The 27,078-nt window shown below is 38.9% G+C and overlaps 2 protein-coding genes across 2 annotated transcripts; both read left to right on the top strand.

Moving 5' to 3' along the window:
* The first annotated feature begins 436 nt into the window (after nucleotides 1-436).
* LOC136826365 (mucin-3A-like) lies at nucleotides 437-27,069 on the top strand. The gene is given in 12 exon segments (XM_067083622.1): nucleotides 437-563; nucleotides 2,388-2,566; nucleotides 4,534-5,100; nucleotides 5,349-6,103; nucleotides 6,562-6,954; nucleotides 11,763-17,526; nucleotides 17,619-17,725; nucleotides 20,217-20,226; nucleotides 20,390-20,642; nucleotides 21,599-23,199; nucleotides 23,202-24,882; nucleotides 25,001-27,069. Coding segments are annotated over 12 exon segments (13,506 nt in total).
* LOC136825977 (mucin-2-like) lies at nucleotides 7,048-9,847 on the top strand (the record flags this gene model as incomplete). The annotated part of the gene is given in 2 exon segments (XM_067082838.1): nucleotides 7,048-8,555; nucleotides 9,022-9,847. Coding segments are annotated over 2 exon segments (2,334 nt in total), but the record flags the coding sequence as incomplete, so codon positions are not given.
* Nucleotides 27,070-27,078: the final 9 nt, after the last annotated feature.

The following is a 27,078-nucleotide window of genomic DNA, read 5'->3' as shown; positions in this document are numbered from 1 at the left end:
CCAGCACAAACTAGTTCCAACCACAAACAAATTTCAGCAAATGATCTTCACCAAACCACAACAACTTCTACTACAAATCTAGTTCCAACCACAACAACTGCTTCAACTCTAGTTCCAACTAGTAAAACAACTAACTACTTTCTCCATCTACTACCAACAAATGCTTCTGACATAGTCCCAACAACCACAACAACTGCTTCTCCAACTACTACAACTCTAGTTCCAACCACAACAACTACTTCTCCAAATTCTGTTCAAAAAACAACTATAGTTCAACCACAGCCCCACAACTACTTCTCCAACTACTACAACTTTAGTTCCAACCACAACGACTACTTCACCAAATTCTACAACCCTAGTTCCAACAACAATAAGTATTACTCCAACTACTACAACTCTAGTTCCAACCACAACTACTTCACCAAATTCTACAACTATGGTTCAAACACAACTACTGCTTCACAACTACTACAGCTCTGGTTCAACCATAACAACTGCTTCTGTCAAATTCTACAACTCTGCTTTCAACCACAACAACTACTTCTCCAACTACTACATCTCTAGTACAGCCACAACAACTACTTCTCCACCTACTACAATCTGGTTCCAACCACAACAAACGACTTCTCCAACTTCTGCATCTCTAGTTCCAACCACGACAACTAACTTCTCCATCTACTACAAGTCTAATTCCAACCACAACAACGACTTCTCCAGCTACTACGACTCTAGTTCCAGCTACAATACTTCTCAACTACTAAAACTGTAGTTCAACCACAAAACTACATCAAATTCTACAACTTACTTCCAGCAACCACAACAACTTCTCCAACTACTGCAACTCTAGTTACAACCACAACAACTACTTCACCAATTTCTACAACTCTAGTTCAAACCACAATAACTACTTCTCCAACTACTATAACTCTGGTTCCAACCACAACAACTACTTCACCAAATACTACAACTCTAGTTCTAACCACAACTACTTCTCCAACTACTACAGTCTAGTTCCAACCACAACAACTACGTCATCAAATTCTACAACTCTGGTTCCAGCCAAACAACTACTTCTCCAACTACTACAACTCTAGTTACAACCACAACAACTACTTTTACCAAATTCTACAACTCTGTTTCCAACCACTATTACTACTTCCAAGCTACTACAACTCTAATTCCAGCTACAACAGCTACTTCACCAAATAATACAACTCTAGTTCCAACCACAACAACCACTTCTCCAACTTCCATCTCTAGTCCCAACCACAAAAACTACTTCTCCATCTACTACAAGTCTAGTTCAAACCACAACAACGGCTTCTCAAACTACTACAAGTCTAGTTCCAACCACAACTACTGCTCCAACTACTACAACTTTATTTCCAACCACAACTACTACTTCATCAAATTCTAAAACTCTAGTTCCAATCACAGAAGTACTATTTCTCCAACTACTACAACTATAGTTCTAACCACAACAACTACTTCATCAAATTCTACAACTTTAGTTCCAACCACAACAACTACTTCTCCAACTACTACAACTCTGGCTCAACCACAACAACTACGTCACCTTTCTAAAACTCTAGTTCCAATCACAATAACTACTTCTCCAACTACTACAACTCTACTTCCAACCAAAACAACTACTTCAACAAATTCTACAATTCTAGTTCCAACCACAATAAGTACTTCAACTACTACAACTCTATTTCCAACCACTATTACTACTTCTTTAACTACTACAACTCTAATTCCAACACAACAGCTACTTCACCAAATAATACAACTCTAGTTCCAACCACAACAACCACTTCTCCAACTACATCTACATCTCTAGTCCCAACCACAAAAATCTACTTCTCCATCTACTACAAGTCTAGTTCAAACCACAACAACGGCTTCTCCAAACTACTACAAGTCTAGTTCCAACCACAACTACTACTTCTCCAACTACTACAACTTTAGTTCCAACCACAACTACTACTTCATCAAATTCTAAAACTCTAGTTCCAATCACAAGTACTATTTCTCCAACTACTACAACTATAGTTCTAACCACAACAACTACTTCATCAAATTCTGCAACTTTGGTTCCAACCACAACAACTACTTCTCCCACTACTACAACTCTGGCTCCAACCACAACAACTACGTCACCAAATTCTAAAACTCTGGTTCAATCACAATAACTACTTCTCCAACTACTACAACTCTACTTCCAACCAAAACAACTACTTCACCAAATTCTACAACTCTAGTTCCAACCACAATAAGTACTTCTCCAGCTACTACAACTCTAGTTCCAACAACAACAACTAATTCACTAAAATCTACAACTTTACTTCCAACCATAATAACTAGTTTTCAACTTCACATCTCAGGTCCAACCACAACTACTTCTCCATCTACTACAAATCTAGTTCCAACCACAACAATTGCTTCTCCAACTACTACAAGTCTGGTTCTCCTAACCACAGCTACTACTCCTCCAACTACTACAACTTTATTTCCAACCACAACAACTACTTCATCAAATTCTACAACTATAGTTCCAACCACAGTAACTACTTCTCCAGCTACTACAACTCTGGTTCAACCACAACAACTACTTCTCCAACTATTACATCTGTAGTTTCAACCACAACAACCACTTCTCCAAGTACTGCATCGAGAGTTCCAACCACAACAACTACTTCTCCAACTACATCCCTAGTTCCAACCATAGCAGTTACTTCAACTATTACAAGTTTAGTTCCAAGCACAACAACTACTTCTCAACTACTACATCTCTAGTTCCAACCATAACTATTACTTCTCCAACTACTACATCTCTGGTTCCAACCACAACAACTACTTCTTCAGCTACTAGAACTCTAGTTACACACACAACAACTTCTCCAACTACTACAAGTCTTGTTCCAACCACAACTACTTCACCAACTATTACAACTCTAGTTCAGTCACAGCAACAAACTACTACATCTCTAGTTCCAACCACACTACTACTTTTCCAACTACTACAAGTCTAGTTCCAACCACAACGACTACTTCTCCAAATTCTACAACTCTAGTTCCAACCACAACAACTACTTCTCCAGCTACTGCAACTCTAGCTCCAACCACAAAACTAATTTCGCCAAATTCTACAACTCTAGTTCCAACCACAACAACTACTTCTTCAACTACTACAACTCTAGTCCCAACCACAACAACTTTCTCAACTTCACATCTCTAGTTCAAACCACAACAACTACTTCTCCATCTACTACAAGTCTAGTTCCAACCACAACAACGACTTCAAACTACTCCAAGTATAGTTCAACCACAACTACTACTTCTCCAACTCAACTCTAGTTCAACCACAATAACTACATCAAATTCTAAAATTCTGGTTCAATCACAAATAACTACTTCTCCAACTACTACAACTCTAGTTCCAACCACAACTACTACTTCATCAAATTCTACAACTCTGGTTCAACCACAACAACTAAAAGCTACTGCTTCCAACCACAAAAACTAATTCACCAAATTCTACAACTCTAGTTCCAACCACAACAACTACTTCTTCAACTACTACAACTCTGGTTTCAACCACAACAACGGCTTCTCCAACTTCTACATCTCTAGTTCAAACCACAACAACTACTTCTCCATCTACTACAAGTCTAGTTCCAACCACAACAACGGCTTCTCAAACTACTACAAGTCTGGCTCCAACCACAACTACTACTTCTCCAACTACTACAACTCTGGTTCCAGCCACAACTAACTACTTCATCAAATTCTAAAACTCTAGTTCCAATCACAAGTACTATTTCTCCAACTACTACAACTATAGTTCTAACCACAACAACTACTTCATCAAATTCTACAACTTTGGTTCCAACCACAACAACTATCTCCAACTACTACAACTCTGGCTCAACCACAACAACTACGTCACCAGTTCTAAAACTCTAGTTCCAATCACAATAACTACTTCAACTACTACAACTCTGCTTCCAACCAAAACAACTACTTCACCAAATTCTACAACTCTAGTTCCAACCACAATAAGTACTTCTCCAACTACTACAACTCTAGTTCCAACAACAACAACTAATTCACTAAATTCTACAACTTTACTTCAACCATAATAACTAACCAAATTCAGCATCTCTAGGTCCAACCACAACTACTTCTCCATCTACTACAAATCTAGTTCCAACCACAACAACTACTTCACTCCAACTACTACAACTCTAGTTCCAACCACAGCTACTACTTCTCCAACTACTACAACTCTATTTCCAACCACAACAACTACTTCATCAAATTCTACAACTATAGTTCCAACCACAATAACTACTTCTCCAGCTACTACAAATCTAGTTCCAACCACAACAACTACTTCTCCAACTATTACAACTGTAGTTCCAACCACAACAACCACTTCTCCAAGTACTACATCGAGAGTTCCAACCACAACAACTACTACTACATCCCTAGTTCAACCCATAGCAGTTCTAACTATTACAAGTTTAGTTCCAAGCCTCAACAACTACTTCTCCAACTACTACATCTCTGGTTCCAACCATAACTATTACTTCAACAACTACTACATCTCTAGTTCCAACCACAACAACTACTTCTTTGGCTACTAGAACTCTAGTTACACACACAACAACAACTTCTCCAACTACTACAAGTCTAGTTCAACCACAACTCTTCACCAACTATTACAACTCTAGTTCAGTCACAGCAACTTCTTCTTCAACTACTACATCTCTAGTTCCAACCACAAGTACTACTTTTCCAACTACTACAAGTCTAGTTCAACCACAACGACTACTAAAATTCTACAACTCTAGTTCAACCACAACAACTACTTCTCCAGCTACTACAACTCTAGTTCCAACCACAAAACTAATTTCCCCAAATTCTACAACTCTAGTTCCAACCACAACAACTACTTCTTCAACTACTACAACTCTAGTCCCAACCACAACAACTACTTCTCCAACTTCTGCATCTCTAGTTCAAACCACAACAACTACTTCTCCATCTACTACAAGTTCCAACCACAACAACGACTTCTCAAAACTACTCCAAGTATAGTTCCAACCACAACTACTACTTCTCCAACTACTACAACTCTAGTTCCAACCACAATAACTACATCAAATTCTAAAATTCTAGTTCCAACCACAACAACTACTTCTACTACAACTCTAGTTCCAACCACAACAACTACTTCATCAAATTCTACAACTCTAGTTCCAACCACAACAACTACTTCTCCAGCTACTGCAACTCCAGCTCAACCACAAAAACTACTTCACCAAATTCTACAACTCTAGTTCCAACCACAACAACTACTTCTTCAACTACTACAACTCTGGTTTCAACCACAACAACGGCTTCTCCAACAACAACTATTTCTCAACATCTCTAGTTCAAACCACAACAACTACTTCTCCATCTACTACAAGTCTAGTTCCAACCACAACAACGGCTTCTCAAACTACTACAAGTCTGGCTCAACCACAACTACTACTTCTCCAACTACTACAACTCTAGTTCCAACCACAATAACTACATCAAATTCTACAATTCTAGTTCCAACCACAACAACTACTTCTCCAACTACTACAACTCTAGTTCCAACCACAACTACTACTTCATCAAATTCTACAACTCTACTTCGAACCAAAATAACTGCTTCTCCAATTACTACAATTCTAGTTCCAACCACATCAACTACTTCACCAATTTCTACAACTCTAGTTCCACCCACAATAACTACTTCAACTACTACAACTCTAGTTCCAACCACAACAACTACTTACCCAAATACCACAACTCTAGTTCCAACCACAACTACTTCTCCAACTACTACGACTCTAGTTCCAACCACAAAAACTACTTCATCAAATTCTACAACTCTAGTTCCAACCAACAACAACTCCAACTACTACAACTCTGTAGTTCCACAACTCCAACCACTTACTTCTCCAAATTCAACAACTCTAGTTCCAACCACAATTACTACTTCTCCAACTACTACAACTCTAGTTCCAACCACAACAACTACTTCACCAACCACTAAACTCTAGTTCCAACCAACAACTAAAGTTCTACATCTCTAGTTCCAACCACAACAACTACTTCTCCAATCTACTACAACTCTAGTTCCAACCACAACAACTACTTCAAGCAAATTCTAGTTCCAACCACACAACTACTACTTCTCCAACTACTAAAAACTTAGTTCCAACCACAACAATTACTTCATCAAATTCTACAACTCTAGTTCCAACCACAACACCACTTCTCCAACTACTACAACTCTAGTTCCAACCACAAACAACTACTTCTCATCAAATTCAACAACTCTAGTTCCAACCACAACAACTACTTCTCCAACTACACAACTCTAGTTCCAACCAGAACAAATATACATCACCAACCACAACTTCTATAACTCTAGTTCCAACCACAATAACTATTTCTCAAACTAATAAAACTCTAGTTCCAACCACAACAACTACTTCTCCAACTTCTACAACTCAGTTCCAACCACAACAACTACTTCACCAAATACTACAACTCTAGTTCTAACCACAACAACTACTTCTCCAAATTCTACAACTCTAGTTCCAATTACAACAAATACTTCTCCAACTACTACAACTCTAGTCCCAGCCACAACTACTTCACCGAACTCTACAACCCTAGTTCCAACCACAATAACTACTTCTCCAACTACTACAACTCTATTTCCAACCACAACAACTATGTCACCAAATTCTACAACTATAGTTCCAACCACAATAACTATTCTCCAACTACTACAACTCTAGTTCCGACCACAACTACTTCACCAAATTCTACAACTATAGTTCCAACGACAACTACTACTTCTCCAACTACTACAACTTTAGTTCCAACCACAACAACTACTTCATCAAATTCTACAACTATAGTTCCAACCTCAATAACTACTTCTCCAAGTATTACAACTCTAGTTCCAACCACAAACAACTTCACCAAAATTCTACAACTCTAGTTCCAACCACAACAAATACTTCTCCAACTACAACAACTCTAGTTCCAACCACAACAACTACTTCATCAAATTCTACAACTCTAGTTCCAACCTCAACAACTCCAACTACTACAACTCTACTTCCAACCACGAAAACTACTTTACCAAATTCAACAACTCTAGTTCCAACCACAATTACTACTTCTCCAACTACTACAACTCTAGTTCCAACCACAACAGCTACTTCACCAAATTCTACAACTCTAGTTCCAACCACAACAACTACTTCTCCAACTTCTACATCTCTAGTTACAACCACAACAGCTACTTCTCCATCTACTACAAGTCTAGTTCCAACCACAACAACGACTTCTCAAACTAGTACAAGTCTAGCTCCAACCGCAACTACTACTTCTCCAACTACTACAGCTTTAGTTCCAACCACAAATACTACTTCATCAAATTCTACAACTCTAGTTCCAACCACAAGTACCACTTCTCCAACTACTACAACTATAGTTCTAACCACAACAACTACTACATCAAATTCTACAACTCTAGTTCCAACCACAACAACTACTTCTCCAACTACTACAACTCTAGTTCCAACCAGAACACATACATCACCAAATTCTACAACTCTAGTTCCAACCACAACAACTATTTCTCCAACTACTAAAACTCTAGTTCCAACCACAACAACTACTTCACAAAATTCTACAACTGTAGTTCCAACCACAATAACTACTTCTCCAACTACTACAACTCTAGTTCTAACCACAATAACTACTTCACCAAATTCTACAACTCTAGTTCCAACTACAACAACTACTTCTCCAACTTCTACATCTCTAGTTCCAACCACAACAACTACTTCACCAAATTCTACAACTCTAGTTCCAACAACAATAACTACTCCAAACTAGTACAAGTCTACTTCTCCAACTACTACAACTCTAGTTCCAACCACAACAACTACTTCACCAAATTCTACAACTATACTTCCAACCACAATAACTACTTCTCCAACTACTACAACTCTAGTTCCGACCACAACTACTTCACCAAATTCTACAACTCTAGTTCCAACGACAACTACTACTTCTCCAACTACTACAACTTTAGTTCCAACCACAACAACTACTTCATCAAATTCTACAACTATAGTTCCAACCTCAATAACTACTTCTCCAAGTATTACAACTCTAGTTCCAACCACAACAACTACTTCACCAAATTCTACAACTCTAGTTCCAACCACAACAACTACTTCACCAACTACTACAACTCTAGTTCCAACCACAACAACTACTTCATCAAATTCTACAACTCTAGTTCCAACCACAACAACTACTTCTCCAACTACAACAACTCTAGTTCCAACCACAACAACTACTTCACAAAATTCTACAACTATAGTTCCAACCACAATAACTACTTCAAAAAATTCTACAACTATAGTTCCAACCACAATAACTACTTCTCCAACTACTACAACTCCAGTTCCAACCACAACAACTACTTCAACTACAAATTCTACAACTCTAGTTCCAACCAAAACAACTATTTCTCCATCTACTACAACTCTAGTCCCAACCACAACAACAATAACTTTCTCCAACTACTACAACTCTAGTTCTAACCACCAACAACTCTTCACCAAATTCTACAACTATAGTTCCAACAACAACAACTAGTTCCAACCACAATTCTCCAACTACTACAACTTTAGTTCCAACCACAACGACTACTTCAACCAAATTCTACAACTCTAGTTCCAACAACAACAACTACAACTCTAGTTCAACAATAAATAACTATCTCCAACTACTACAACTCTAGTTCCAACCACAACAACTACTTCACCAAATTCTACAACTATAGTTCCAAACACAACTAACTACTTCACCAACTACTACAACTCTAGTTCCAACCACAACAACTACTTCACTCCAAATTCTACAACTCTAGTTCAAACCACAACAAACTACTACTTCTCCAACTACTACAACTCTAATTCCAACCACAACAACTACTACATCAAATTCTACAACTCTAGTTCCAACCTCAACAAATACTTCTCCAACTACTACAACTCTAGTTCCAACCACAACAGCTACTTCACCAAATTCTACAACTCTAGTTCCAACTAAAACAACTATTTCTCCATCTACTACAACTCTAGTCCCAACCACAACAACTACTTCTCCAACTACTACAACTCTAGTTCTAACCACAACAACTACTTCACCAAATTCTACAAATATAGTTCCAACTACAGCAACTACTTCTCCAACTACTACAACTTTAGTTCCAACCACAACGACTACTTCACCAAATTCTACAACCCTAGTTCCAACAACAATAAGTATTACTCCAACTACTACAACTCTAGTTCCAACCACAACTACTTCACCAAATTCTACAACTATACTTCCAAACACAACTACTACTTCACCAACTACTACAACTCTAGTTCCAACCACAACAACTGCTTCGTCAAATTCTACAACTCTAGTTCCAACCACAACAACTACTTCTCCAACTACTACAACTCTAATTCCAACCACAACAACTACTACATCAAATTCTACAACTCTAGTTCCAACCTCAACAAATACTTCTCCAACTACTACAACTCTAGTCCCAACCACAACTACTTCACCGAACTCTACAACCACTAGTTCAACTACTACAACTCTAGTTCAACCACAAATAAGTTCCAACCACAACAACTACTTCTCCAACTACTACAACTCTAGTTCCAACCACAACAACTACTTCACCAAATACAACCCTGTTCCAAACTAACAATATCTACAACTCTGGTTCCAACCACAACAACTACTTTTCCAAATTCTACAACTTTATAGGTTCCAACCACAACAACTACTTCTCCATCTACTACAATAACTAACTCTAGTTCCAAACCACAACAACGAGTTCTGAAACTACAACAGTTCCCAGCCACAACTCAAGTTCCAACCACAACTACTACTTCTCCAACTACTAGTTTAAATTCCAACCACAACAACTACTTCAACTCTATCAAACAACTAAATAAACGATTCTACAACTCTGGTTCCAACCTCAGTTCCAACCACAACAACTAACTACAACTCTAGTTCCAACTAAAACAACTATTTCAAACTACTACAACTCTAGTTCCAACCACAACAACTACTTCACCAAATTCTGCAACTCCAGTTCCAACCACAACAACTACTTCACCAACTACTGCAACTCTAGTTCCAACCACAACAACTACTTCATCAAATTCTACAACTCTAGTTCCAACCTCAACAACTACTTCTCCAAGTACTACAACTCTAATTCCAACCACAACAACTACTTCATCAAATTTTACAACTCTAGTTCCAACCTCAACAAGTACTTCTCCAACTACTACAACTCTAGTTCCAACCACAACTACTTCACCAAATTCTACAACTCTAGTTCCAACCACAACAACTACTTCTCCAACTACTACAACTCTAGTTCCAACCACAACAACTACTTCATCAAATTCTACAACTCTAGTTCCAACCACAATAACTACTTCTCCAGCTTCTACATCTTTAGGTCCAACCACAACAACTACTTGTCCATCTACTACAAGTCTAGTTCCAACCACAAAAACGACTTCTCCAACTACTACAAGACTAGTTCCAACCACAACTACTACTTCTCCAAATTCTACAACTCTAGTTCCAACCACAACAACTACTTCTCCAACTACTACAACTCTAGTTCCAACCACAACAACTACTTTACTAAATTCTACAACTCTCATTCCAACCACAATAACTACTTCTCCAACTACTGCAACTCTAGTTCCAACCACAATAACTACTTCACCAAATTCTACAACTCTAGTTCCAACCACAACAACGAGTACTATTCAAGTTCCAACTACTCTAGTTCCAACCACAACAACAACTACCTCACCAAATTCTACAACTCTAGTTCCAACCACAACTACTACTTCTCCAACTACTGCAACTCTAGTTCCAACCACAACAACTACTTCATCAAATTCTACAACTCTAGTTCCAACCACAACAACTACTTCTCCAAGTACTACAACTCTAGTTCCAACCACAACTACTACTTCTACAATTACTACAACTCTAGTTCGAACCACAACAACTACTTCATCAAATTCTACAACTCTAGATCCAACCACAACAACTACTTCTCCAACTACTACAACTCTAGTTACAACCACAACAACTACTTCACCAAATTCTACAACTCTAGTTCCAACCACAATAACTATTTCTCCAACTATTACAACTCTACTTCCAACCTCACCTACTACTTCTCCTAGTACTACAACTCTGGTTCCAACCACAACAACTACTTCATCAAATTCTACAACTCTAGTTCCAACCACAACAACTACATCAAATTCTATAACTCTAGTTCCAACCACAATAACTACTTCTCCAACTACTACAACTCTAGTTCCAGCCACAACAACTACTTCACCAAATTCTACAACTCTAGTTCCAACCACAACAACTACTTCTCCAATTTCTACATCTCTAGTTCAAACCACAACAACTACTTCTCCATCTACTACAAGTCTAGTTCCAACCACAACAACGACTTCTCAATCTACTACAAGTCTAGTTCCAACCACAACTACTACTTCTCAAACTACTACAACTCTAGTTCCAACAACAGTATCTATTTCATCAAATTCTACAACTCTAGTTCCAACCACAACAACTACTTATCCAACTACTACAACTCTAGTTCCAACCACAACAACTACTTCACCAAATTCTACAACTCCAGTTCCAACCACAATAACTACTTCTCCAACTACTACAACTCTAGTTCCAACCACAACGACTACTTCACCAAATTCTGCAACTCTAATTCCAACCACAACAACTACTTCTCCAACTACTACAAATCTACTTCCAACCACAACAACTACCTCTCCAACTACTACAACTTTATTTACAACCAAAACAATTACATCACCAAATACTACGACTCCAGTTCCTACCACAACAACTACTTCTCAAACTACTAGAACCCTGGTTCCAACCACAAAAACTACTTCTCCAACAACTACAACTCTTGTTCCAACCACAACTACTTCACCAAATACTACAACACTTGTTCCAACAACAACAACTACTGCTCAAACTACTAGAACTCTTGTTCCGACGACAACAACAACTACTACTCAAACTACTACAACTCTTGTCCCAACCACAACAACTACTTCTTCAACCACTACAACTCATATTCCAAACTCAACAGCTATTTTGCCAAATACTACAACTTTTGTTCCAACCATGAAAACTACTTCACCAACTTTAGTTACAACCAAAACAACAACTTCACCAACTACTAAAACTCTTATTCCAACCACAACAGCTACAATTACTACAACTTTATTTACAACCAAAACAGCTACTTCACCAAATACTACGACTCCAGTTCCAGCCACGAAAACTACTCCTCCAACTACTACAACTCTTGTTCCAATCACAACAACTACTTATGCAACTACTACATCTCTAGCTCCAACCACAACTACTTCTCTAACTATTACAACTCTAGTTCCAACCACAACTACTACATCTCCATTTCCAACCACTACAACTTTAGTTCCAACCACAACAACTCCTTCTCCAGCTACTATAACTATAGTTCCAAACACAACAACTACTACAGCAATAGTTCCAACCACAACAACTACTTTTCCAACTACTACAACTTTAGTTCAAACCACAACAACGACTTCTCAAACTACTATAAATCTAACTTCAACCCAAACAACTACTACTCCATCTCCAACAATAGTTCCAACCAAAACAAATAATTCAACTATTACAACTCTACTTCCGACAACATTAACTACTTTTCCAAGTACTGAAACTCTGGTTCCAACCACAACAAGAACTTCTCCAACTACTACAACTGTAGTTCCAACCACTACGAGAACTTCTTCAACTACTACATTTATAGTTCCAGCCACAATTACTACTTCTCCAACTACTATAACTTTAGTTCCAACCACAACAACTACTTCTCCAACTACTACAAACCAAGTTCCACCCACAACTTCTTCTCCAACTATTACAACTCTAGTTCCAACCACAACAACTACTTTACAAAAAGCTAAGACTCTAGTTCCAACCACAACAACTACTTCTCCAACTACTACATCTCTAGTTCCTACCACAATAACTACTTCTCCAACTACTACTAGTCTAGTTCCAACCACAACTACAACTTCTCAAACTGCTACATCTCTAGTTCCAACCACAACAACTACTTCACCAAATTATACAACTCTAGTTCCAACTAAAGCTACTTCTTCAACTACTACAACTCTAGTTCCACACACAACTACTTCTTCAACTACTACAAATCTAGTTCTAACCAAAACAACTGTTTCTCCAACTACTACAACTTTACTTACAACCAAAACAACTACTTCACCAAATACTACGACTGCAGTTCCTACCACAACAACTACTTCTCCAACTACTAGAACTCTGGTTCCAACCAAAACAACTACAACTCTTCTTCCATCCACAACTACTTCACCAAATGCTAAAACACTTGCTCCAACAACAACAATTACTTCTCAAACTACTACAACTCTTGTTCCAACCACAACTACTTCTCAAACTATTACAACTCTTGTTCCAACCATAACAACTGCTTCTCCAACCACTACAACTCTTATTCCATCCACAACAGCTATTTCGCCATATACTACAACACTTGTTCCAACCACAAAAACTGCTTCTCCAACTATTACCCCTCTAATTCCAACAACAACTACTTCTCCAAATACTGCAACTCTAGTTCCGACCACAACAACTACTTCTCTAACCAGTACAACTCTAGTTACAACCGAAACAACAACTTCACCAACTACTATAACTCTTATTCCAACCACAACAGTTACAACTACTACAAATTTATCTATAACCAAAACAGCTACTTCACCAAGTACTATAAATCCATTTCCAACGACAACAGCTACTTCACTAATTACTACAACTCTTGTTCCAACCACAACTGCTTCACCAACTACAACTGTCGTTCCAAACACAACAGCTACTTCTCCACCTATTACAACTGTAGTTCCAACCACAAAAACTACATCTCCAACTACTAAAACTTTAGTTCCAGCCACAACTAATACTTCACCAAATGCTACAACTCCAGTTCCAACCACAAACGCTACTCCTCCAACTACTACAACTCTTGTTTCAACCAAAACAACTCCCTCTCCAACTACTACAACTCTAGTTACAACCAAAACAACTACTTCTCCAACTACTACAACTCTAGTTCCACCCACAACTACTACTTCTCAATCTCCAACTACTAAAACTTTAGTTCCAGCACCAACTACTTCAGCAAATATTACTACTACAGTTCCAACCACAACAACTACATCAACTACTAAAACTTCAATTCCACCCACAACAAATGCTTCAGCAAATGATACAACTCTAGTTCCATCCACAAAAACTACTCCAACCACTACAACTCTAGTTCCAACCACAACAACTGCTCCTCCAACTACTACAGCTCTAGTTCCAACCACAACAACTGCTTCACGAAATACTATAACTCCAGTTCCAACTGCAACAACTACTTCTACAACTACTACAACTTTAGTTCCAACCACAAAAAATGCTTCAACAAATGATACGACGCTTGTAACAACCAAAACAACTACTTCGCCAAATGCTGTGACTCTGGTTCCAACCACAACAGCTACTTCACTGACTACCATAACTCTGGTTCCAACCACAATAACAACTTCTACAACAACTGCAACTCTAGTTCCAACCACAACAACTGCTTCTCCAACTACTACAACTCTAGTTCCAACCACAACAAATACTTCTCCAAATACTACAACTCTTGTTCCAACAACAACAACAACTACTTCTCCAAATAGTACAACTCTTGTTTCAACAACAACAACTGCTTCTCCAACTACTACATCTCTAGTTCCAACCACAACAACTATTTCTCCAAATACTTCAACTCTTGTTCCAACAAAAACAACTAGTTCTCCAACTACTACATCTCTAGTTCCAACCACAACAACTACTTCTCCAAATACTACAACTCTTGTTCCAACAACAACAGCAACTACTTCTCCAAATACTACAATTCTTGTTCCAACAACAACAACTGCTTCTCCAACTACTATAACTCTAGTTCCAACCAAAACAGCTACTCCTCAGACTACTACAAATCTAGTTCAATCCACAACAACTATTTCTCCAACTACTACAACTCTAGTTAAGACCACAACAATTGCTTCTCCAACTACTACAACTTTAGTTGCAACCACAACAACTACTTCTCCTAATACTACAACTCCTGTTCCAACAATAACAACTACTTCTCCAACTACTACAACTCTTGCTCCAACTGTAACAACTGCGTCTCCATCTACTACAACTTTAGTTCCAACCACAAAAACTACTCCTCCAACTACTACAACACTAGTTACAACCAATTCAACTATTACTCCAACTACTACAACTCTTGTTCCAACCACAGCAACTATTTATACAACTACTACAACCATAGTTCCAACCACAACTACTTCTCCAACTACTACAACTCTAGTTCCAACCACAACTACTTCAAATACTACAACCATAGTTCCAACCACAACTACTTCTCCAACTACTACAACCATAGTTCCAACCACAACTACTTCTCCAACTACTACAACCATAGTTCCAACCACAACTACTTCAACTAATACAACTCTAGTTCCAACCACAACTACTTCTCCAACTACTACAACTCTAGTTCCAACCACAACTACTACTTCTCCATTTCCAGCTACTACAACCATAGTTCCATCCACAACTACTTCTCCAAATACTACGACTCTAGTTCCAACCACAACAACTACATCTATAACTACTAAAAATTTAGTTCCAATCACAACAACTACTTCACAAAATGCTACAACACTTGTAACAACCAAAACAACTGCTTCACCAAATCATACTACTCTAGTTCCAACCACAACAACTACTTCGCCAACCACTAAAACTCCAGTTCCAACCACAACAACTACTTCTCCAACCACTAAAACTCCAGTTCCAACCACAACAACTACTTCTCCAACTACTACAACTCTAGTTCCAACCACAACAACTACATCTATAACTACTAAAAATTTAGTTCCAACCACAACAACTACTTCACAAAATGCTACAACACTTGTAACAACCACAATAACTACTTTACTAAATCATACTGCTCTAGTTCCAACCACAACAACTACTTCTCCAACCTCTAAAACTCCAGTTCCAACAACAACAACAACTACTTCTCCAACTATTACAAGTCTAGTTCCAGCCACAACAACTACTTCTCCAACTACTACAACTCTAGTTCCAACCACAACTACTTCTCCAACTTCTACATCTCTAGTTCCAACCAAAACAACTACTCCTCCGACTACTACAAATAATGTTTTAACCACAAGAACTGCTTCTCCAATTACTACAACTCTACTTCTAACCTCAACAACTGCTTCTACAACTAGTACAACTCTAGTTCCAAACACAACACCTACTTATCCAACTACTACAACTCTAGTTCCAAACACAACAACTACTTCTCCAACTACAACAAATGTAGTTCCAACCACAACTACTTCTTCAACAATTTCAACTCTAGTTCCAAACACAACAACTACTTCTCCAACTACTACAACTCTAGTTCCAAACACAACTACTCCTCCAGTTACTACAACTCTAGTTCCAGCTACAACTACTTTTCCAACTACTACAACTCTAGTTTCAACCACAATAACTACTTCTCCAACTATTACAACTCTAGTTCCAACCACAACAACTACTTCTCAAACTACTACAACTCTAGTTCCTACCACAACTACTACTTCACCAAATGCCACTACAACTTCAGTACTAATTACTAAAACTGGAGCACAAATAACTACAACTCCAGTCACAACCATTACAACTCCTGCACTCACTGCGTCTACTCCAGTACATCCAGCTAAAATTACAATATCAACAACAAGACTAAAACACCCAACAGCAACTCCATCAACAACAGTAACAACCATTACAACTCCAACATTAATTATTACAACTCCACTAGCAAGCACAACAACCACACCACCATCTATTGCTCAGGAAACAACCACCACAATAGCATTAACAACCACAATAACTCCAGCCCTGACAACTATAATTTCAAGACCAACAACTTCAACTTCGTCATCGACCACTACAACGCCAGTACCAACCACGACAACTGCATCACCAGCTACTACAACTCTACCAATTGCTGCAATGCCATCACAAACTAAGACAACCTTAATGACTCCAGCTACAACCACAACTGCAGCACAAACAAGCTCACCAATCACAACAAAGGCAGCCACAGCACAATATACCCCAACACAAAACAAAACAACACGAAAATCAACAACTCCAGTAGACCTGACAACAACTGCATCCCAAACAATAGCACAAGCGCAAGCCACCACAACTCAGGCTACAATCAGAGCATCAACAACAGGTAAAACCACAACAATACTGGCACAGACGAAGACAACCACTGCTCAAACAACAACAACTCTCTTACCATTCACAGCAGTTCTGCCTCCTACTACCAATGTCGCTCAGTTATCAGGCAAGTTTTTAAATTTCCTTCTTCTCTTTCACCCCATCGACAAAAATAATAAAATACTCGCGTGTTTTACCTGTGTAACACTTTCTCAGATGAAAATGGCGTCTTCATTCTGACACATAATTAAAAAAATCCACATACTTCTTCTTTTATATGAAGAACCGAAATTTCTCTCTGCATTGCTTTTTGAAGCAAATTTTTTCATAATTTACGAAATATATTTCTATTGGAAGTGTTTAAACTGCATTTACTGACGTCTTTTAGTATGTTAACATGAATTTAAAACAATTGCAAAAGTACTTATTTTTAATAAGACATGCACATATCTTTAATAGATCTAGAAATTAATGTTAAACTCTAGAACTAGGAATGACAATCCAGTTAAAGTGATTTGAAGCCAGTGTTCTCTTCTGGTGAATATTCCTTTTCCAATATTAACTTGTTTATCATTTGTCTTTTCCACTATACCTATTTGCAATGTTTATCAAAACAGAAACATAAAATGATTAAACAGCTCCCCAAAATTTAAGGATTTGCCATATGCCATTATTTTAGGGATCTATCTTTTAAAACATATTTTCCTTATTTTTCTTTGTAAACTGAAGCCACCTCCACGAAACACATACATTAAGGAGTGCTGTTTCCATAAATGGAACTATTCTCATTAGCTTTAAAACAATATTGGTAGGCTCTGAATGTGATTTGCAGCAAACTTCCTTTGTTTATCCTGGTTTTGATGCAGAAAACCTCATTATATATATATATATATATATATATATATATATATATATATATATATATATATATATATATATATATATCAACATATATATAATACATATATATATATATATATATATACTATAATATATATATCATATATATATATATATATATATATATATATATATATATACATTTATATATAAATATAAATATATATATATATATATATATATATATACTAAACAACATGTGTAATCATACATTACGCATAATGACTGAAATTTCAGTCATACTAAACCACTTAGGGAAACATTTTGATCCCCGGTGACTAAACACACATGCTAAATACATTTGACTGTGACTCACTTTTTGCCATGTTTAGTACTAGCTCCTGGGGGATCAAATGTCCCCTAAGTGCATTATGCAACTGATGACTGAAATTTAGTCATTACAACTGACTGATTACGCATGTTGACTGTAACATATATATATATATATATATATATATATATATATATATATATATATATATATATATATATATATATATATATATATAAAAATGTATATACATACATATATGCACACACATATGTATATAGCATATATATATACATATATATACAAACATATATGTATATATATGTATATATATATATATACAGTATATATACTGACCTGGTTTAAAAACAAGTGCAGATACAATGTGCCCAAACTAGGCCACGACTCAAATCCTGCCCAACGCAAGAGCACTTATCAGTTATAATTCCCGTTGGGGTAAGTTATTCCCAAGAGTTAATTCGATATTAAATGATGTTTGAGGGCTACTGTATTACTGTAAAAAGAAACATCCAGTTCCAATTATATATATATATATATATATATATATATATATATATATATATATATATATATATGCATGTGTGAAGTTATATTGCAAAATAACCTATGCACTTTCTAAGGCAATCCACAATATTCCAGTGTACAGGTGTGAAACTATAATCAACACATTCATATATCAGTCTCTGACTGCAAAAGCTGTCCTTATGATAAATACATTGTATACTATACAGCACCAATAAATATAAAATATCTAATAGCGACTAAAGAACTAATTAAAATCATTAAAATCCTTTCATCCCTTATAAGTTATACTTCAGTGGAGTAAGTTTATGGGTTTTTTAAGCAACCAAGTGGGATTTTCAGATAAATGAAAGTCCCTGCCTTTAATACAATAACAAGTCAGCAAAATTTTGAGAAAATAACAAAAAATCATAATAGGTATCAAATTGCAGGAAAGCTCTGGAAATTCTAGTTCTAGTGTAACAATATGAAAATTTCTTTTTTACATAAAACTGAGTTAAAATTTCATTATTATTAATTTCATATTTATATCTGAAATAAGCTTTCTTTTTTGGACCAATATGAGTACTAGAGATCACAAGAACTCTCAGATATTTAGATATCACAATGAATTATCTGTTGTTATTGAAAACACAAATCGTGTTTGGAAGATGAGACTGGGTACTATCTTATGCGAAGCAAGTTTAATAACAACTTCTGACCTTACTGAAAAATGCTTATAAACTATAAACCACTTCTTCAAAATTCTTCAAATTGCTAACTTCCTATTATAACCCTCTTTGGTTATTCCAGCAGTGATAACTCACAAAAAACTGGGTTCTCAAGGAGCCGTCAAGATCATATGAAAGTCTATCACTTTTTCATTGGAATATAAGGAGGTTCTCAAATAATATTTGCATTCCAGGTCTTCAGAGGTTAGTCGGCCAATTTAAAAAGGCACTGAACGTATTTAAAAGCACTGCAGATGTCTTGCTAGAACTTAAGAAGTCAGGAAGGCGGAGAAGGAACGCCTTGACTTACAGTGTAAATGCGTCAGTTTCTGGGAACTTGACAATATCTCCATACTGTGGACTGCAGGAGGCAATCACAAACACAACAGGAAACATCATTCATGGCTTAGCTACTTACTTCCAAAGTTTAGATGCAACCAGTTCACCCGATGAGGTTGAGTGTATGACTGACTTGCTAACGGAAATCAAGACGCAGTTAGAAAACGGATCAATCACTGTTGACCCGACAGAGATTGACAGTCTCTTAGCCAAAATCAAAAGTACCATCAGCACAATGGAGACCGCGATCACCAGTTTGGAAGCGCTGATGTCAGCTACAGGTAACACAATGTGCACGACAAATGATTTATGTTCCCAGTTTGGAATTCTTCTATGACATTTAATCAGTAAAAAAATGGATCTTAATAAGTTAACAGCAGTCATTGGATTCAGGATTGTAAATCTGACCCAAGGTTAACATTCATGATCCAGTGAAAAATTACTTTATCATCGTCAAGACTTTTTGCATGGCAATCATAGGCAAGGAAGTTAGATACAGACAAAAGGTAGACTTCAAACTTGTTTGCCAAAGTTATATTTTAGTCCTCCTCCCCAATCTACTCTTCTGGAAATACTTGAAACACAGCTTTCTTATTTCTTGTCTCTATGAGTGAGGTAGAGTTAATTTTCCCCATCTGTGTCAGAAACCAGATGTCCACCATTATGTTGAAAATTATATGTTAAAGAAATGGGCCAACCAGATAGGCCAAATGAGGTCTGAGAAGACAGTATAAAAGAAAGGTGGATAATATCTGCATTATCAGCAAATAACTGGAGCAGTCTCTCAGTCTTGATATAAGATTACCATAGTTTCATAACTATCAGCAGTTGCTTGCCAGTCCGTTACTAATTACATGATCTTACAGCCACTTTCCTAGTACTCAAAAAAATATTATTTTTTCTGAGTATTACTCTACTTGACTGGAGAGGAATTGACTGGAAAAGAGCAAAACAATTAAGACAAAGTAATGGAAGTAGTTCAAATAAGTTACCCTAGATTAAGTAGGATCAGTAGAGTCATTTTGAAGCGCTTTGGCACCATTCCTATATGTTCATGATCAATTAAGCATACAGAGCTCTTCCTTTCAGTTCAGGTATCTAACATAATAGAGAATACTTTTTTAGTTTGTAAATATTTTCATGACATTCAAATATCTGATAAGATGTGATGATATCAGAAGCTGTTTCGGAATACTTTAAATACCTTAAGAAAAATCTAAAAATACATAACAATAACTGTCATTTATTTTCATAACAGCATCTACAACACCAGTATCAACGCAAGCACCAACCACAACCACTCCAGCACAAACCACAAAAACTACATCCACAACTACTAAAACTCAAGCTCCAGCCACACAAACTCCATCACCAACTTCAAAAACAGCAGCACCAATCACCACTCCAGTTTCCACCATTGTAACTCATTCATCAACCGCTGCAATGTCAACACCAACTCCCACTGCTCCTTCATGGAACACAACAACTACATCACAAACAACTGCTACCCCATCACTAACTAAAACTTTAGCTCCAGCCAAAAAAACAACATCACCAACCAAAACTTCCTCACCAACTACAACACCATCGCCAACAACGATCACTCTACCATCTACAACTCTAGCTCCAACCACAACAACACCGTCAAAAACCACGACCACTTCATCACAAATTATAAAAATTCTATCACCAACTGGAACTTTAGCTCAAAACACGACAAACACATCACGAACCACAATACCTTTATCACCAACCACAATAACTCCCCCACCAACTTCAACTCTGTCTCCATCCACCACAACTCCATTACCAACCAAACCAGCTTCCTCACCAACCTCAACTCTGTCTCCTACCACGACAACTCCATCACCAAACACAACAGCTTCCTCACCAACCTCAACTCTGTCTCCAACCACGACAACTCCATCACCAACCAAAACAACTCCTTCACTAACTTCAACTCCGAATGAAACCACGATAACTCCATCACCAACCACAGAAATACCATCACCAAATTCAACTCTGTCTCCAGCCACGACTCCATCACCAACCAAAATAACTCCTTCACTAACTTCAACTCTGTCTCCAACCACCACAACTCCATCACCAACCAAAACAACTCCTTCACTAACTTCAACTCTGTCTCCACCCACCACAACTCCATCACCAACCACAACAACTCCTTCACTAACTTCAACCCTGTCTCCAACCACCACAACTCCATCACCAACCAAAACAACTCCTTCACTAATTTCAACTCTGTCTCCAACTACCACAACTCCATCACAAACCACAAATAATCCCTCACCAACTTCAACTCTGTCTCCAACCACCACAACTCCATCAAAAACCACAAAAACTCCCCCACCAACTTCAACTTTGTCTCCAACCACCACAACTCCATCACCAACCACAACTTCCTCACCAACCTCAACCCTGTCTCAAACCACAACAACTCCATCACCAGCCAAAACAACTCCTTCACTAACTTCAACTTTGTCTCAAACCACCACAACTCCATCACCAACCATAACTTCCTCACCAACTTCAACTCTGTCTCCAACCACCACAACTCCATCTCCAACCACAACAACTCCCTCACCAACTTCAACTCTATCTCCAACCACCACAACTCCATCACCAACCAAAAAAACTCCCTCACCAACTTCAACTCTGTCTCCAACCACTACAACTCCATCATCAACCACAATAACTCCTTCATCAACTTCAACTCTGTCTCAAACCATGACAACTACATCACCAACAACAGAAAGTCCCTTGCGAACTTCCACTCTGTCTCCAAACACGACAACTCCATCACCAACCACAAAAACCCCTCCCAAACTTCAACTCTGTCTCCAACCACGACAACTCCATCACCAACCCCAAAAACTCCCTCACCAACCTCAATTCTGTCACCAACCACATCAACACCATCACCAACCACAACAACTCCCTCACCAACTCCAACTCTGTCTCCAACCACCACTACTCCATCACTAACCCCAACAACTCCCTCACCAACTTCAACTCTGTCTCCAATCACCGCAACTTCATCACCAACCACAACAACTCCCTCACCAACTTCCACTCTGTCTCCAACCACCAAAACTCCATCACCAACCAAATCAACTCTCTCGCCAACTTCACCTCTGTCTCCAACCTCAACTCCATCTCCAACCACAATAACTCCATCACCAACTTCAACTTTATCTCCAGCTATGACAACTCCATCACCAACCAAAACAACTCCCTCACTAACTTCAACCCTGTCTCTAACCACCACAACTCCATCACCAAACACAGAAACTCCCACACCAACTTCAACTTTGTCTCCAACCACAACAACTCCATCTCCAACCACAGAAACTCCCTCATCAACTTCAACTTTGTCTCCAGCTGTGACAACTCCATCACCAACCACAACAACTCCCTCACTGATTTCAGCTCTATCTCCAACCACCACAACTACATCTCCAACCACAGAAACTCCCTCACCAACTTCAACTCTCTCACCAACCACGACAACTCTATCACCAACCACAGAAACTCTCTCACCAACTTCAACTCTGTCACCAACCACCACAACTCCATCACCAAACACAGAAACTTCCTCACCAACTTCAACTCTGTCTCCAACCACCACAACTCCATCACCTACCACAGAAACTTCCTCGCCAACTTCAACTCTGTCTCAAACCACCACAACTCCATCACCAGCCACAATAACTCCCTCACCAACTTTAACTCTGTCTCCAACCACCACAACTCCATCACCAACCACAACAACTACCTCACCAACTTCAACTCTGTCGCCAACCACCATAACTCCATCACCAACCACAGAAACTTCCTCACCAACTTCAACTCTGTCTTCAACCACCATAACTCCATCACCAACCACAACTACCTCACCAACTTCAACTCTGTCTCCAACCACCACAACTCCATCTCCAACCACAGAAACTTCCTCACAAACTTCACCTTTGTCTCCAACCACCAAAACTCCATCACCAACCACAGAAACCTCCTCACCAACTTCAACTCTGTCTCCAACCACCAAAACTCCATCACCAACCACAACAACTCCGTCACCAACTTCAACTCTGTCTCCAACCACCACAACTCCATCACCAACCAAAACAACTCCCTCACCAACTTCAACTCTGTCTCCAACCACCACAAATCCCTCACCAACATCAACTCTGTCTCCAACCACCACAACTCCATCACCAACCACAACAACTCCCTCACCAACTTCAACTCTGTCTCCATCCACCACAACTCCATCACCAACTTCAACTCTGTCTCCAACCACAACAACTCCATCACCAACCAAAGAAATTCCCTCACCAACTTCAACTCTGTCTCCAACCACCACAACTCCATCATCAACCATAATAAATCCCTCATCAATTTCAACTCTGTCTCCAACCACAGAAACTCCCTCACCAACTTCAACTCTGTCACCAACCACGACAACTCCATCACCAACCACAGAAACTCCTCACCAACAACTCTGTCACCAATCCTGAAACTCCATCACTCTGTCTCCACGAACTTCAACTCTGTCTCCGACCGCCACAAATTCATCAACAACCACAAAAACTTCTTCACTGACTTCAACTCTGTCACCAACCACCGCAACTCCATCACCAACCACAAAAACTCCTCACCAACTTCAACTCTGTCTCTAAACACGACAACTTCATCACTAACAACAGAAACCCCTCACTAACAGAAACTCTGATTCCAACCACCGCAACTCCATCACCAACCACAACAACTCCCTCACCAACTTCAACAACTCCCTCAACAACTTTAACTCTGTCTCCAGCCATCACAACTCCATCACCAACCACAAAAACTACCTCACCAACTTCAACTCTGCCTGCAGCCACCACATCTCCATCTCCAACCACAGAAACTCCTTCACCAACTTCAGCTCTGTTTCCAACTACGACAACTCTATCATCAACAACAAAAAATCCCTCACCAACTTCAACTTTGTCACCAACCACAACAACACCATCACCAACAACAGAAACTCCATCACCAACAGAAACTCTGTCTCCAACTACCACAACTCAATCACCAAACACAACAACTCCCTCACCAACTTCAGCTTTGTCTCCAACCACCACAACAACATCACCAACCACAAGAACTTCTTCATCAACTTCAACTTTGTCTCCAACCACAACCCCATCACAAAGCACAGAGACTCCCTCACCAACTTCAACTCTGTCTCCAACCACCACAACTCCATCACCAACCACAAAAACTCTCTCACCAACTTCAACAACTCCCTCACCAACTTCAACTCTGTCTCCAACCACCACAACCCCATCACCAACCACAACAACTCCCTCACCAACTTCAACAACTCCCTCACTAACTTCAACTCTGTCTCCAGCCATCACAACTCCATCACCAACCACAACAACTACCTCACCAACTTCAACTCTGTCTCCAACCACCACAACTCCATCTCCAACCACAGAAACTATCTCACCAACTTCAACTCTGTCCCCAACCACCACAACCCCATCACCAACCACAACAACTTTCTCACCAACTTCAACTCTGTCTCCAACCACCACAACCCCATCACCAACCACAACAACTCCCATACCAACTTCAACATCTCCCTCACCAACTTCAACTCTGTCTCCAGCCATCACAACTCCATCTCCAACCACAGAAACTCCTTCACCAACTTCAACTCTATCTCCAACCACGACAACTCTATCATCAACAACAGAAAATCCCTCACCAACTTCAACTTTCTCACCAACCACAACAACACCATCACCAACAACAGAAACTCCATCACCAACAGAAAGTCTGTCTCAAACTACCACAACTCCATCACCAAACACAACAACTCCCTCACCAACTTCAGCTTTGTCTCCAACCACCACAACTCCATCACCAACCACAAGAACTTCTTCATCAACTTCAACTTTGTCTCCAACCACCACACCTCCATCTCCATCACAAACCACAGTCTCCAACCACTCCCCCATCACCAACTATCAAACTCTGTCTCCAACCACCACAACTCCATCACCAACCACAAGAACTCCTCATCAACTTCAACTTTGTCTCCAACCACCACAACTCCATCACCAACCACAGAGACTCCCTCACCAACTTCAACTCTGTCTCCAACCACCACAACCCCATCACCAACCACAACAACTCCTCAATTCCAGCTTCACCAACAACAACTCCCAACCCAGCTCTCACCAAACACAACAACTCTGTCTCCAACCACCACAACCCCATCACCAACCACAACAACTCCCTCACCAACTTCAGCTTTGTCTCCAACCACCACAACTCCATCACCAACACAAACACACCTTTCAAAACTTTCATCAGCCACAACTTTGTCTCCAACCACCTCACACCTCCACCACTACACCACAGGACTCCTCATCAACCAACTCTGTCTCCAACCACCAAAACCCCATCACCAAACCACAACAACTCCTCACTAGCCACAACTTCAGCAAAGAACTCCTCACCAACTTCAACTCTGTCTCCAACCACCACAACCCCATCACCAACCACAGAGACTCCTCACCAATTCTGCGGCTTTATCAACAACCAACCACCACAACTCCATCAACTAACTTGTCAAACACCAACCAACTCCTTCATCACCACAACTTCAATTTCAGCTCTGTTCCAACCACCTAACTTTTCTCC

This window comes from Macrobrachium rosenbergii, chromosome 40 (genome assembly GCF_040412425.1).
Source record: "Macrobrachium rosenbergii isolate ZJJX-2024 chromosome 40, ASM4041242v1, whole genome shotgun sequence".
In the NCBI taxonomy this organism is placed as follows: domain Eukaryota; kingdom Metazoa; phylum Arthropoda; class Malacostraca; order Decapoda; family Palaemonidae; genus Macrobrachium; species Macrobrachium rosenbergii.
The sequence above is the reverse complement of the archived record's forward strand: the minus strand, read 5'-3'. Positions and strand labels throughout refer to the sequence as shown.